The sequence below is a fragment of the Talpa occidentalis genome, unplaced genomic scaffold, assembly GCF_014898055.3.
Source record: "Talpa occidentalis isolate TD23 unplaced genomic scaffold, MPIMG_talOcc4v2.1 talOcc4.9, whole genome shotgun sequence".
Taxonomy (NCBI): domain Eukaryota; kingdom Metazoa; phylum Chordata; class Mammalia; order Eulipotyphla; family Talpidae; genus Talpa; species Talpa occidentalis.
In genome coordinates, this window is record NW_023605305.1 from 796,760 (window position 1) to 808,810 (window position 12,051).

At 73.1% G+C, this 12,051-nt stretch overlaps 2 protein-coding genes across 2 annotated transcripts in view; one reads left to right on the forward strand and one right to left on the reverse strand.

Annotated features, from left to right (window-relative positions):
- Nucleotides 1–1,010, forward strand: part of PLCH2 (phospholipase C eta 2) — a 37,297-nt gene extending 36,287 nt beyond the window's left edge. The window contains 2 exon segments of the mRNA XM_037499525.1: nucleotides 7–664; nucleotides 667–1,010. Coding sequence (XP_037355422.1) covers nucleotides 7–664; nucleotides 667–1,010 — 1,002 coding nt within the window.
- A 1,749-nt stretch (nucleotides 1,011–2,759) lies between these two features.
- On the reverse strand, nucleotides 2,760–11,646 carry PANK4 (pantothenate kinase 4 (inactive)). Its single transcript, XM_037500217.2, has 19 exons — nucleotides 11,480–11,646; nucleotides 9,569–9,651; nucleotides 9,091–9,305; nucleotides 8,638–8,821; nucleotides 8,345–8,437; nucleotides 8,009–8,162; nucleotides 7,591–7,772; nucleotides 7,165–7,246; nucleotides 6,626–6,726; nucleotides 5,663–5,818; nucleotides 5,240–5,352; nucleotides 5,036–5,123; nucleotides 4,665–4,816; nucleotides 4,186–4,241; nucleotides 4,013–4,062; nucleotides 3,630–3,734; nucleotides 3,349–3,449; nucleotides 3,201–3,269; nucleotides 2,760–2,989 (listed from the first exon to the last, which is right to left on the reverse strand). Exons 1-19 carry the CDS (start codon nucleotides 11,634–11,636, stop codon nucleotides 2,776–2,778), a joined length of 2,355 nt encoding a protein of 784 aa, XP_037356114.2. The 5' UTR covers nucleotides 11,637–11,646; the 3' UTR covers nucleotides 2,760–2,775.
- Between the last annotated feature and the right edge of the window lie 405 nt (nucleotides 11,647–12,051).

Consider the following 12,051-nt stretch of genomic DNA (forward strand, 5'->3'; position numbering starts at 1 on the left):
CCGCAGGCCCCTGGCGGCAGGCAGGGGGCACACGATGGTGGGGACCCTGGTGGGGCACTGGAGGGCGCCTCGGGCAGCCAGCCGGACAGCAGAGGCCACGCCCGGGCCTTGGGCCACCCGCCTGAGGTCAGAAGGGCCAAGAGCGAGGGACAGGTGCCCATGGAGCCCCTTGGGGGCCGGTGGCCCCCAGCCGGGCCCTGCGTGGCCCTGCACTCAGACGCCACGGGCTGGGACCGGCTCTGGCAGCGGCTGGAGCCCAGCAGCCACCGGGACAGCGTGTCCTCCTCCTCCAGCATGTCCTCCAGCGACACGGTCATCGACCTCTCCCTGCCAGGCTTGCGCCGCGAGAGCCTGACGGGGGCCCCTGCTGGACGCCTGCCCCTGCGGCCCTGCTCGGCCTCGGCCCCCCGCCTGGACCCGCCCGCTGTGGCCAAGAGCAAATCCAACCCCAACCTGCGGGCCGCGGGCCAGCCGCCTGCGGGCCCCGGCGAGCCGAGGCTGAACCCCAGGCCGCCGTGGGGCCACCTCCCCCTGGCAGGCCTCCGGAACTGCCCAGCGGCGGCCAAGTCCAAGAGCCTGGGGGACCTGACCGCGGAGGACTTCGCCCCTCAAGCGGAGAGCCTGGGCCTGCGTCTGGGCCGCCGCCTGGGCGCCCCCCACGGGGAGGGGCCGGGGGGCCGGGGGCCGGGCGGGACGCCCTGACAGAGCAGCTGCGCTGGCTCACGGGCTTCCAGCAGGAGGGGGACATCACGTCGCCCACCAGCCTGGGCCCCGCCGGGGAGGGGGGCGCGGGCGGGTTCCTGCGGCGCGCCTCCTCCCGCAGCCAGAGCCGCACGCGCGCCATCGCCAGCCGCGCCCGCCGGGCCCAGGAGCGGCACCAGCGTCTGCAGGGGCCCCCGCGGGAGGAGCGGGGCACCCCCGAGGGCGCGTGCTCCGTGGGCCAGGGGGGCTGCGGGGACACGCCAGCCTCCGAGGGGGCCGCGGCCGCGGGCCTCCTGCTCCGACTCTGACGTGCGCGAGGCCGCGCTCCCCGACGTGGGTGCTGGTCCCGCCGTCCCGGGAGCCCCCAGGCCAGCGCCCCCAGAGAGGCTGCGGGTTCTGGACAAAGCTGGGCCACGAGGGGCCCCAAGACCCCAACGACCCGGAGCCGCGCGGCGTGCGCTGAGCTGGGCACCCCGGCCGCCGCCCCTCCCCGCCCACCACCCAGCCCGCCCCGCGCGGGGCCTTCTGCTCCGTGAAGCTCCAATAAAACTCGTTCACGCTTCTCCGTGTGGGGCAACCCGCCCGCCCCTCTGTGGCCAGTGCTGAGGGGGCCAACGGCGCCATGTCCCTGACCCCCAGAAGCCTCCGCTGGACGGGCCGCCCGGCCCCCAGACGGCCCGGCCAAGCCCTCCCGGAGAAGCAGGATGCGGGGCTGCTCCAGGCCTCGGGGCGGGCCCCCCGGGAAGGCGGGCCGCAGGCAGGTAGCCCCAAGTTAGTGTCGGTGGGTCCCAAGGCCACGGGGGCGGGTGCTGACCTCCCTCACTTGGCCCACGCATCTGCTGGGGGCTGAGGCCCAAGGCCACGGCGCTCCTGGACGCAGGCAGGGCCAGCCCAGCCCAGGGGCTGCCGCGGCTGAGTCGAGCCCCACCGGAGAGGTGTTTCGGTTGGGGGGTGCCGGCCCCAGAGCCCCCTCCAGGGCCATCTCCGTCAGCGCTTCAGCAGGAAGGGCCGCCTGGGCCAGGCCTGGGAGCGCAGCGCCCTCATCCAAGAACTGGCCCGCCTGGGCGGTCAGGCGTGGGGGCGCCTCTGGAGGTTCTGGGCTGGCCGTCTCTGCTGGGGCCGCAGGCCAGCTCTGCCCACCCCAGGGGCAGGGGCGCACAACCCCCGGCCAGGGAAGGGCCGAGACCACACAGAGGCACCTGGGGACTGACGCAGCCCGGGGCTGCAGGCCGGGGGCAGGGCCGGTCTGTCGGGGCCCAGCGGGGGCAGTGGAGGCACGGGTCACGCGCCCAGCAGCAGGCAGGTCTGGCCAGGCCTCCGGTGCCCCAATTCCCTGGTGGTGCCGAGGGGCCAGTTCACGACCCCACAGGTCCAGCAGCTGTTTGGGTCAGGCTGAGAGCCACGTGCAGGCAGGGCCACCCAGAGCAGGACTGGTCACGCGGCCCCCTGGGTCCCGTTCCCTGGAGCCAGCAGCCCCCAGACTGCTGAGTAAAGCCCCTGGGGAGTCCAGGCTCCCGGCGCCCTAGGACAGGGAGGGCCAGGCACGTGCGGACTGTCCAAGGGAGGGAACTGGGGGAGCACGGTGGACGGCGCTCCAGCCGTCTGCCTAGGGAGGGGCTCCCTGCCCCGAGCCCACTCAGCCTCCTTTCTGTCCGCTCCACCCACAGTGGCCTGGCCGCTTTCCCCAGGGCAGTCCCGCTGCAGGCCCCCTCGCAGGCCCCCCGGAGCTGGGCACAAGCCCCTGGCTGCCCGCCACAGGCAGGGCCTGGCGGTGCCCAGGAGGGTGCACCCAGCCCTCAGCTGCCCATGGCTGGTCAGGGCCGTGTGGGGCCCAGAGAGGCTGGCGGGGCTCACGGTGTGGGAGCCTTGCCATGGGGGCCCAAGCATCTAGGAGGACCCCAAAGGCCCAGGCTGCCCGGCGGGCGTTGGCGGCAGGGGTGGGGTGGGGCGGGCGTGCACACGCGTGTACAGAGAAGGCGGTGTGACAGTCCACTGTATTCCGCGCCAGCACGGCGGCGCCCACACCCGCGCACGCCCCGCGGGCCCCAGTCTCCTCGGCGCCCGGTGGCCGCCTCACTCGGCCGGGACCTCGTACTTGAAGATGACGCTGAAGAGCCGGCCGCCCAGCCGCGCGGCCAGCCAGGCGTTCTTGACCACGGCCAGCTTGAGGCTCTCGCAGCGCAGGGCCGCGTGGTAGTTGGTGTGGATGGCGCGGCCCATGCCCTCGATGACCACCAGGTCCGCGCCGCGCTCCCGCACCAGCGCGGCCAGCCCGCGTCCAGGGCGGCTTCGGGGGGGAAGGGCGCAGTGAGGGGGGTGGACGCCAAACCCTGCCCGCAGCGCCCCCACGGGACCCCCATCCCAGGGCTCGATGACACATCTCTGCTTGGGACGCCAGGCGTCTGGAGAGGGGGCAGGCGGCCTGGGCGGACACCCCCGGGGCAGGCGGGGACCCGAACCCCAGGACAGAGCTCCCGCCCCGGGTGGGCCGCGGGTACCTGAGGTCCAGGCAGGGCGAGCTGGAGCCGGTCTGCACCAGCAGCAGCCTCTCCTCGCTGAGCGCCGAGCTGCCGGGCACAAGGGGCGCCCGTGAGGGGGCACCCAGCACCCGCCCCCACCGCCGTGCCAGGCCCGGCCCGCGCTTACTGGACGACGGGGTCCATGGCCGCGATGCGCTCGGCCACGAGCAGGGACTCGCCGTGGGTCACGTCGTTCAGGGCGGGGCCCGAGTTGCAGGCCAGGACCACCTGCGGAGGCCCGAGGCTGCTCAGGGGCCGCCCCGCGCCCTGCCCCGCCCCGCCCGCGGGCCCCAAGGGCCACGGCCCGAGCCCCAGGGCGCGCCGGGCGCCTCCGGCCACACCTACCTGCTCAGCGAGAGCGGGCAGCCCGGGGGGCGGGAAGGGCCGCCGAGCGGCCTCCACACTCACCTCCGTCCCTCTAGAGAGAAGCTCCCTGACAAAGGGGAAGACTCCCAAAATGACGTCTACTCCACTGTTATCTGCGAAAATTAAGGCACATTTGTGAGGGGGCCCCTGCAAGACAAAACCAGGACGTTCAGTTGGGAACAGGCGCGTCCAAGCTCCGACAGCTCCGCCGCTCGCTCCTGAGGGCGCCGGGCGGGCAGCCCCCCCAGGCCGGCCCAGGCACCCGACGGAGGTCCACGGGCCCAGGCGGCCGCCCGCCCGTCAGCCCAGGGCGGGGCCTCCGGAGGTGCCCCCGGCGTGGGGGGCGCCCCGCCCTTCCCTCCCTCCGGCCCCGCCCGGCCCCGCGCCTGGCGCCACGTGGGCAGCACAGGACAGGCGCTCGGTACCTTCAGTCTCCGCAGCCACGCGTCGTAGGCGTCCACCAGCCAGGGCCGCTCTGCGGGACACGGGCAGTCAGCGGCCTGCGCCGCGGGGGCAGCTGCACCCCAGCCGCCGCATCCCCACCGCACTCGGCCGGGCGCTGGCCGTCCGCACGGGACGCGGCGCCTGGTGTCCCTACCTTGCAGCTTCTGCTTGGCCTCCTCAAACCCAAACTGGGGGTCAGACTCCAGGACGCTGCAGGGCAAGGGAAGGAGGTCACAGAAGCCCCCCCGCCGCGGAGCGCCGCCTGGCACCGGACCAGCGTCCTGCGTTGTGCCGCCCCCGCGCCCGGCACCGGGCCCACGGGTCTCGAGCTGGGCAGCGGCGTGTCCTCCAGCATGTGGGCTGCGGGGCTGGAAGACCCCTGCCTGGCGGCCACCGGCCTCCCCCAGACAACCCGCTACATCGCCCAGCGAGGCCAGGGACGCGGGGGGAGGCTCCTCGGCGCGTGCCCCTGAGGGGCCGAAACGGAGCCCGGGGCCGCACAGGGCAGGCACGCGAGGCCGGGCAGGCGAGGTGCTCTGGGGTCAGGGAACGGCTGGGGGAGGCCGTGCGCCGGGGGCGCGGACAGCTCTGGGCGGCCAGGCGGGAAGGGGACCGGGTGCAGCCAGGACCTACTCGGAGACGGCCTTGGCTCCCCAGTCGAAGACGTTCCCCGCCAGGAGGCCCCGCACCAGGGCCAGCTGCCGCTCCTCCCAGCCCAGCGCGTCCAGGGCGCGGACGACCCTCTGGAAACACTTGAGCGCGACGCCGTTCTCCTTCTGCTTCACCTGGGGGAGCACGGGGCGCCCTCAGCCTGGCAGCCCGCTGGCCGGGAGCTGTGGACACGGCCTGCGGGCCTGGGCTCGGGGGAGGGAGACCGGACACTGCGTTGGGGCGCGTGAAAAGCGGAGCAGCTTCCCCTCGGGGCTGGCCAGGCGCCGGGGTGTGGGGCACCGTGCGGCAGCGTCAGGGCCAAGGCGGCGTGGCGGGGGCCCCGCGGCACTCACCTTGGAGTAGGGATCCGGGAAACTGAACTCGTTCAGGCAGTGCTCCCGCGTTTCCAGAAGGCTGCGCACGGTCAGGGCGCCATACGCGCTAGAGCCAGAGCCAGAGGGAGCAGCCGGGCGTGAGCAGGGCTGCCCTTGGGGGTCCTGGCACAGTCTTGCCCTTGGGTGGCCCCCCGTAAAACGCCCCCAGCCCCCCCAACTTACAAGGGCTGGTGCCGCAGCGTCTGCAGCTTGTCCCAGTACTTCTGGCGGAACTTCTCGGCGCGCTCGGCGGCGTCCGCGGAGCCGGGCTGGCTGGCCACCGCGCGCTTCACGACCTGCCGGGACCGGTGCTCAGAGGGGGCCCCTGCAGCAGGGGCGCCCCCGGGAGCGCTGGGGATGGCCCGGCCGTCCTGCTGGCCGGCAACCCATGAAGGGCCCCCACCAGCCTGCGGCGGGGCAGGGGGTTCGGTCCCTCCCGGGACGCACCAAGGCCGGGCAGGCCGGGACCCCTCGGCCCACCGGCCAGAACTGCGAGACCGTGGCCGGCCCACGTGCCCTCGGGGCTCCACACAGCAGCCGCCGGGGCCCAGACGCCGCGGCCTCACCCCGTCCCTGCCCTCCAGGTGGCGGCGTCCTCAGCCTCACCCCATCTAGGGCCTCCTCGAAGCAGGTCAGCCAGTACTGGCGTGCCGGGGCGTCGTCGGTCAGGTCCACGGTGTCGGGCACGTAGGAGGACGGGTCCCGGAGGAGCGGCAGCGAGACCAGCGGCCTCTCCAGTCGGTCCATCTCCAGCAAGTCGAACTGGGAGAAGCCGGAGGACGTGAGAGGCGGCTCGAGACCAGAGCCGCCCGGGCCTCAGCCTCGCCGGGCCGGGGGCCGCGCCTGCCATCTGTCGACTTGGCGGGAGGGGGATTCACTCGCGGGGTCCCAATCTGCTGTCCCCGGGCCAGCCCATCTGCAGGTCCCTCCCGGTCAGCCGCTCCTGCCTTCCCCCACCCCCACCTTCCTGCCACTGCCCCTCCCCTGGCTCCAGAGCCCCCAGACTGGTTTCCTGGTTGCTCAGGCCCTGGGCCTCTTGGGGGTGAGACTCCACGGCTCTGGCCACCCTCCTGCCCCCCAGGCTCTGCAGCACTGCCCAGGCTCACAGCCAGGGGCCACCAGGGGAGGGGGCACACCAGGGACCAGGCCCAGTGCCAAGACCTGCATCAAAAGGGCGCGTCAGACCCCCCTCGCCCCCGCCGCAGCCCCGCGTCTTGTGCTGGGAAGAGCAGGCCTGGGGCACACGGGCCGGGCCCTTGGTGTTCAGACTCCTCCGCCCCTCACCACCACCACTGCACCCGACCCCGGGACGGCGCCTCTGCACTGGGCGACCCTGCTGGTGCTTGGGGTCCCCCCGCATTGTGTGGTGGTGCGGGTGCCGCAGGCGGGGGCGGGGTGGGTGCGCGTGGCCCCAAGCTGGGCCAATGTTTGGAAAACACGGAGGGACCAAGGGGAGCAGGAGCACGGAGGAGCCGCTGCCCTGCTCGGGTCCGCCTGACTCGCGCCCGCCCGGAGGATGGACCCGGGCCCGGGGACCCCGCAGAGGCTCCCAGCCAGACCCACGCTCACCGTGCCGCTGCGCGCCCGCCGCGCCGGGCCCAGGTCGGGGGCCGCGCTCATCAGCCCGGAGCTGCCGGCGTAGTTCTCGCCCCAGCTGTACTGGTTGGGGTCTGGGGCAGAGGGCGGCGTTACCTGGGGCTGCTGCTCGGGAGGCCTGACCCCGGGGCCCTCTGAGCGCCCTGGCCCCTCCAGCTTACCTCGCTGAGAAGGACTAAGATCAGGGGGCAGGCGCCCAGGCTGGCGCAGCCACGTGCCTGGCGAGGGCCAGGGCGCATCCACAGGGAGAGGCCGCTCGGGGCCGTCCAAGGGGTGAGGGGTCGGGGCGCAGCCAGTGCTCTGCGCCCACCCGCTGAGCCCCAGGTCCCTTGGGGATCCCGCTGCCCACCCAGAGGCAGTGTCCCCAGGCCCTTGGGGGAGCTTCGGCAAAGGGTGGGCCTGGCCTGCACCGTGGAGCCGCCACACCCACTCCTGCCTGGACCGCCCCGGCTGCCCCGCCCGGCTCCCCACCTCCCCGCTCCTGGCGCCCGCAGCCCTGCCCCCCAACTCACTGTCTTGCTCGGCTCCCTTCAGAAAAGCTCCGATGGCCCCCAGATAGCCTTCGTGCCGCAGGAACAGCGCCTGAACCTCCCCCTGCAGGGCGAGACCAGCTGACGGCCGCCCTCAGTGTGGCCAGGCCCTCGGCGCCCCCAGCCCCTCCGTTAGCCCCTGATGGGGCCAAGGCCTCCTGGCCACCCCCAAAGTGCTTGTGGGCAGAACCGTATTAATGCAGAACGTGAGAGCTAGTGGCCCGCAGACGCCCGAGGGCGACGTCCAGAGACGGGCCCACCCACTTCTGCGAGCTCAGGCCCGTGGGGAGCGCCCGCGGAGCCCCAGCGTGGGAGCTGGAGGACAGGGCAGACCTGCCCGCAGGGCCCTCCCTGGCAGCACGCCAGCTCGGGCTGGGGGGCGCGCGTGGGGGCGGGCGGGGCCGCTACCTTGGAGAAGTAGTTGATGCTGTAGGAGATGGTGCGCATGGTGGTGGGGTGGCCCCGGATGAAGAAGCCGCCGAAGTACACGCGGCCCAGGCCGTGCAGCCGGGCGTGCAGGCAGGCCAGCTGGCCGATGTCGTTGCTGATCATGTGCAGCAGGCTCTTGGCCATGTCCTCCTTGGAGAACTCTGGGGAGGGGGAGGGGTGCTAGGAGGCGAGCGCGACAGGGCAGGGATTGGGGATGAGGCGGGGCGGAGCCCGGGACAGCAGCACATGCCCTAGGGCTCTCGGGGCTGGGGAGGGTCTTTCCGGCATGGGCCAGAGTGAGGCTGAAGCAGCCCCTGCTCTCCCCAGCACGCACCGGTATGGGGGGCAGCCAGCACCAGCCACCACCCAAGCCCCCGCGCCCCGGACGGGCCCGCACCTCTGTCAGCAGTGGCTGACTTCCCGAAGCTGCTCGCGATGAGGTCACCGCTGAGCCCCAATGTTTGGTGGGCCCCGCCGTACACGTCCTGGACCAGCATGTCCACGTTGGCATGCTGACCCCTGGAGGCCAGGTGCAGCAGCTCGTCGAACTTCTGTGGGGACGAGAGGGGGCCCGGGCGCCCCAAGTCGGGGAGCGGCTCTGGCCGTGGGATGCCCCAGGTCTGGAGCCCCAGGCAGCAGCTGCCACAGGGCCAGCCTCAGCACCTGTACCCCACCAGAGGGCCTGCCAAGGGGGTGCCCCGAGAACCCAAGCACCCGCCAGCAGCCCGAGTACCTTGGTTTTGGTGAGCAGAGCCCCAAGGCCCCAGAAAGTGCCGCCGCCAATGGAGCTGCCTCCGATCCACTCGAACCTGTCCTCGCTCTCCACCTGGGGTGGGACAAGGAGCTCTGCCCAACGGGTCCCCAGGGGTGCAGTGACTTGGGAGCAGCCAGAGCGGAGGCTGAGTCCCGGGGGCTGCATTAGGGTGCATGGCGGGTGCTGACGCTGGAAGGAGCCCAGCCGCTGCCAGTCCCTGTCCCGGTGCTGGACGGTGCCCCTCACCCGCCTGCCCGGGGCGCCAGCCTCACCTTCACGATGGAGACTCCGGAACCGATGTTGACAAGCAGATAGGGGAAGATGTTGGGGTGGTTTGTCTGAAATCGGAACTCAGGGTCTGAGTCTTTCTGATACACGAAGGCCTCCTGGGGGATGTTCTTCAGCACAAAGTTGCAGCCTTTGATGAGGCAGGTCATCACGTCCTCCCTGTCCACCCTGCAGGGAGGCGCTGACAAGAGTGGGGTCCAGGAAGGGCCTGCCCCCCAGACTGGCCTGGCCCCGGCAGACTCGCTCCGCCGCACCGCACACTCAGCCAGCGCCTGAGACCGGCAGGCCCCAGGGCAGAGGACGCCCCCAAGCCCCCGCCGGCCTCCCAGGGGTGCCTCAGGCAGAGCAGGACACGAACGCCCGTGGGTTCTCCCCATCGTGTGCTCCCCACGCGGCCCACCCGGGTCCTCTCGGGGTTGGGGGGCGGCCCCACTCACCTCAGTCGCAGCTTCTCTTCAATGAGGTCCTTGAACTTGTAGGCCCCGCCTCCGGTGGCCTGGATGACCTTGGTCTCGGTGTTCACCAGGTGGTCTTTGATGAAGTCCAGGCAGGCCTCGATGTAGGTGTTCTCGAACTTGACGAAGTGTAGGCGGGCCGTGACCTCCTCCTGGACCGAGATCTCGTAGGGCGGCTCGTGGTCCTGCTCGGCGTCCTGGGAGAGACTGGGGTCTGGGTGTGCCGGAGGGGAGCGCCGACTTGGCGCAGGTCCAAGCGCCCACCCTGCAGCAGCGTGACGTGCCGCTCCCGGGCCCGCGCTCATCTCAGTGGGTGGCGGGTCTCCTGCGGGTCTGGGGGGGCTGACGGCCAGGAGGCAGCACGCACCGACCTCCCGGGAATCGAGGGGCACACCAGGCCAGCCAACGCGAGGGTCAGGCCAGCACGCCCCGCCGCCCACGCCGTGCTGCCCAGACTCACCTTGCCCGTGTGGTCGAAGGACCGCACTTTGGCGACTTTGTGCTGCACCGTGGAGTAGTAGGCCAGCTTGGTCAGCGAGCCGCCTGCAGGGACACCATGGGGTGGGCTCAGAGCGGGTGGAAGAGATGGCGGCTTCCCTCACCAGTCCGGAGGCCTGTCCGCAGGCCCTCGGGCCCCACAGGACAGGGAAGCACGGAGATGCCCGAGCCCAGCGGCCCCGCCCACCAGCCCCAGGGGAGACGGGGCGTCCTGCCCAGGGCCACTTCGCCATCAGCAGTGGGTGGGGACGGCTCCACTCCAAGCTGGGATCTAGAAAGTGACCCAAAGTGGGACACTGAGAGCATATGGAGGGCCCGGCTGGTGGGCAGTGATGGCCCGGGTGGGCCACTAGCAAGGGCTGGGGGACGCCCTGCGCCCTGGGGTGCTTCCAGGAGGCCCACCGCCTCCATTGCCTGAGCCCGTCTCCGGGGGTGAGTCGGGAGAGCGTGGAGTGGTGCCCTCCATCTGGAGGAGGGTTGCTTGTGGGACTGGCTTCAGGCCCTGATGCCCAAGGGGAGCTACATGCTTGGCGCTGCAGAAGGGCGCAGGACAGCTCACTGCTCTGCACCCGACAGGGAGAGGCAGAAACCCGAGGCCAAGAAGGCAGAAACCCAAGGCGGTGGTCACGCTCGGGGACAGCACTCGGTCAGAGACGGCTCTGGGGACAGCAGGCCGTGGGCCAAGGCGGCCACAACCCAACTGACACCGGCCACAACTGCCTAAGCACAGCTCCTTGGGAGCCCATGGGGCACGAGACAGGTGCTCAGAACCGGCAGGGCCAGGCCTCCCCTCCTCCCTGGAGGGCACAGTCCCCAAGCCCAAGACTCAAGTGACCAAGAGCAGGGGAGTGGGGGATACGCTGAATACACCGGGAGGCGGCCCTCCACGGTCAGCGGGCCTGTCCCCGCTTCCTGGAGAGCCATGCGCAGAGCAGGCGGCACGGCAGGCTTGGGTGCTGGGCCCGAGGCTCGTACCTCTCTCCAGGACCCTACTCGGGCACGCCAGCGGGCACGGCCGGCAGGCACCAGCAGACTCGGGCCTTGGTGAGGTCCTTGGAGAGGGGGCAGTGCAGGCTGCTGGGCCTCAGCTAGTGAGGCCGGGGAAGCCTCCAGCAGGCACGGGCCAGAGCCAGGGCTGGCTGCTCGAGCGAAACGGGGCTGCTAGGAGGTGCTGGGTCCCCCAAAGAGGACCCGGGCGCAGCCTCCTTGGTCAGCTCCCAGACAGCAGCTGGCAACTGGGTGGAGCGGGAGGCGGGCGGGCACCTCCCGGGGCAGGGGTCCGGGGCTCCGGATCCGGAGCTCCAGGGTTCGGGGCAGGGGCCTGGGGGCCGCGGGACCGGGCGGAGCGGCAGAGTCCGCAGCGGCGGGGCCGGGGCCCCCACAGGTCGCGGGGTCCCGACCCCGCCAGAGGCCCCTTGCTGGCAGGCCGCGGCCACTCACGCCAATGTCAGCGTCCGCGAGCGCGGCCGGCAGGGCCCGCCCACGTCTCCGCGGGCCCGCGGGGGCTGCCACGCCTCCTCGCGTCGGCCGGGAACCGAGCCCCGGCTCGGCCGCCCGCTGCCCACCCTCCCGGCGGGCAGTCCGAGAGGCCCCGCCCCCCCCCTCCCCGCCCGGACTACGAGGCCCGGCATGCCTAGCTCCGGCCGCGCGGCGCCCGCCGGGGGCTGTAGTCCGGCCGCCGCGGCGAGCGCCAGCACCGGCGGCGCCGCGGACTCCAAGTCCCGACGGGCTGTGCGCGCGGGACGACCAGGCCCGTCACGCCGTGCGCGCTGGCGGCCCGCGCCCCCGCCCTTCGTCCTTGCCGCCGCCCCCGGGCCGCCGCCCGCGCCCACGCCCCCCGCGCGCCGCCCGCCCCGCGCCCGCCCGCGGCTACCGATGTCGATGGCGAAGCGCTTGGCGTTCTCCAGGTTGCGGAAGATCTCGTCGGGGGGCAGCGTGATGCTCTTGTCCAGGCTGTCCCCGCCGCTGCCGCCGCCGCCGCCGCTCGCCCCGCTCTCCGCCATTTTGAATGCGCCGGCCGGCCTCATCATCCATGGAGATATATGCGCATAGATTTGACTGCTAAACGCCCTCGCGCATAGATTATGCTAATGAGGCCCGCCCCGCCCCGCCGCCCCGGAGCACCCCGGGGCCCGCCCGGGCGCCAGGGCGGCCCCGGAGAGGCCGGGCCGTCGTCCGCGGGGCCGCTTCGCGGAGCTGCCGGGGGCCGGCGTGCCGGGGGCGCCTCGGGCTCGCGGGCCGCCGGGGACCCGCCCTGCGCGGCGGCCGCAGACGCGCGCCCTGCCGGGCCGGGCCGGGGCGCAGGACTCGGGGCCAGGGGGAACCGGGGGACCGAGCCTGGAGGCACCCGGCGGGGGGGGCGCGGGGGGCCCGCTGGAGGAGTCGCCCTCTGCTGGGAGTTTGCGGGGACCGTCAGCTGGAGCCGGCGGGCGCGGGGGGGCGCGG

Coding starts and splice junctions, on each gene's coding strand:
- PANK4 (XM_037500217.2), bottom strand. CDS start 11,636: ATGATGAGGCCGGCCGGCGCATTCAAAATGGCGGAGAGCGGGGCGAGC. Junction 5,353..5,662: donor TCGAGGAGGCCCTAGATGGG/GTGAGGCTGAGG, acceptor CGGTCCCGGCAG/GTCGTGAAGCGCGCGGTGGC. Junction 3,270..3,348: donor GCCATGGACCCCGTCGTCCA/GTAAGCGCGGGC, acceptor TGTGCCCGGCAG/CTCGGCGCTCAGCGAGGAGA.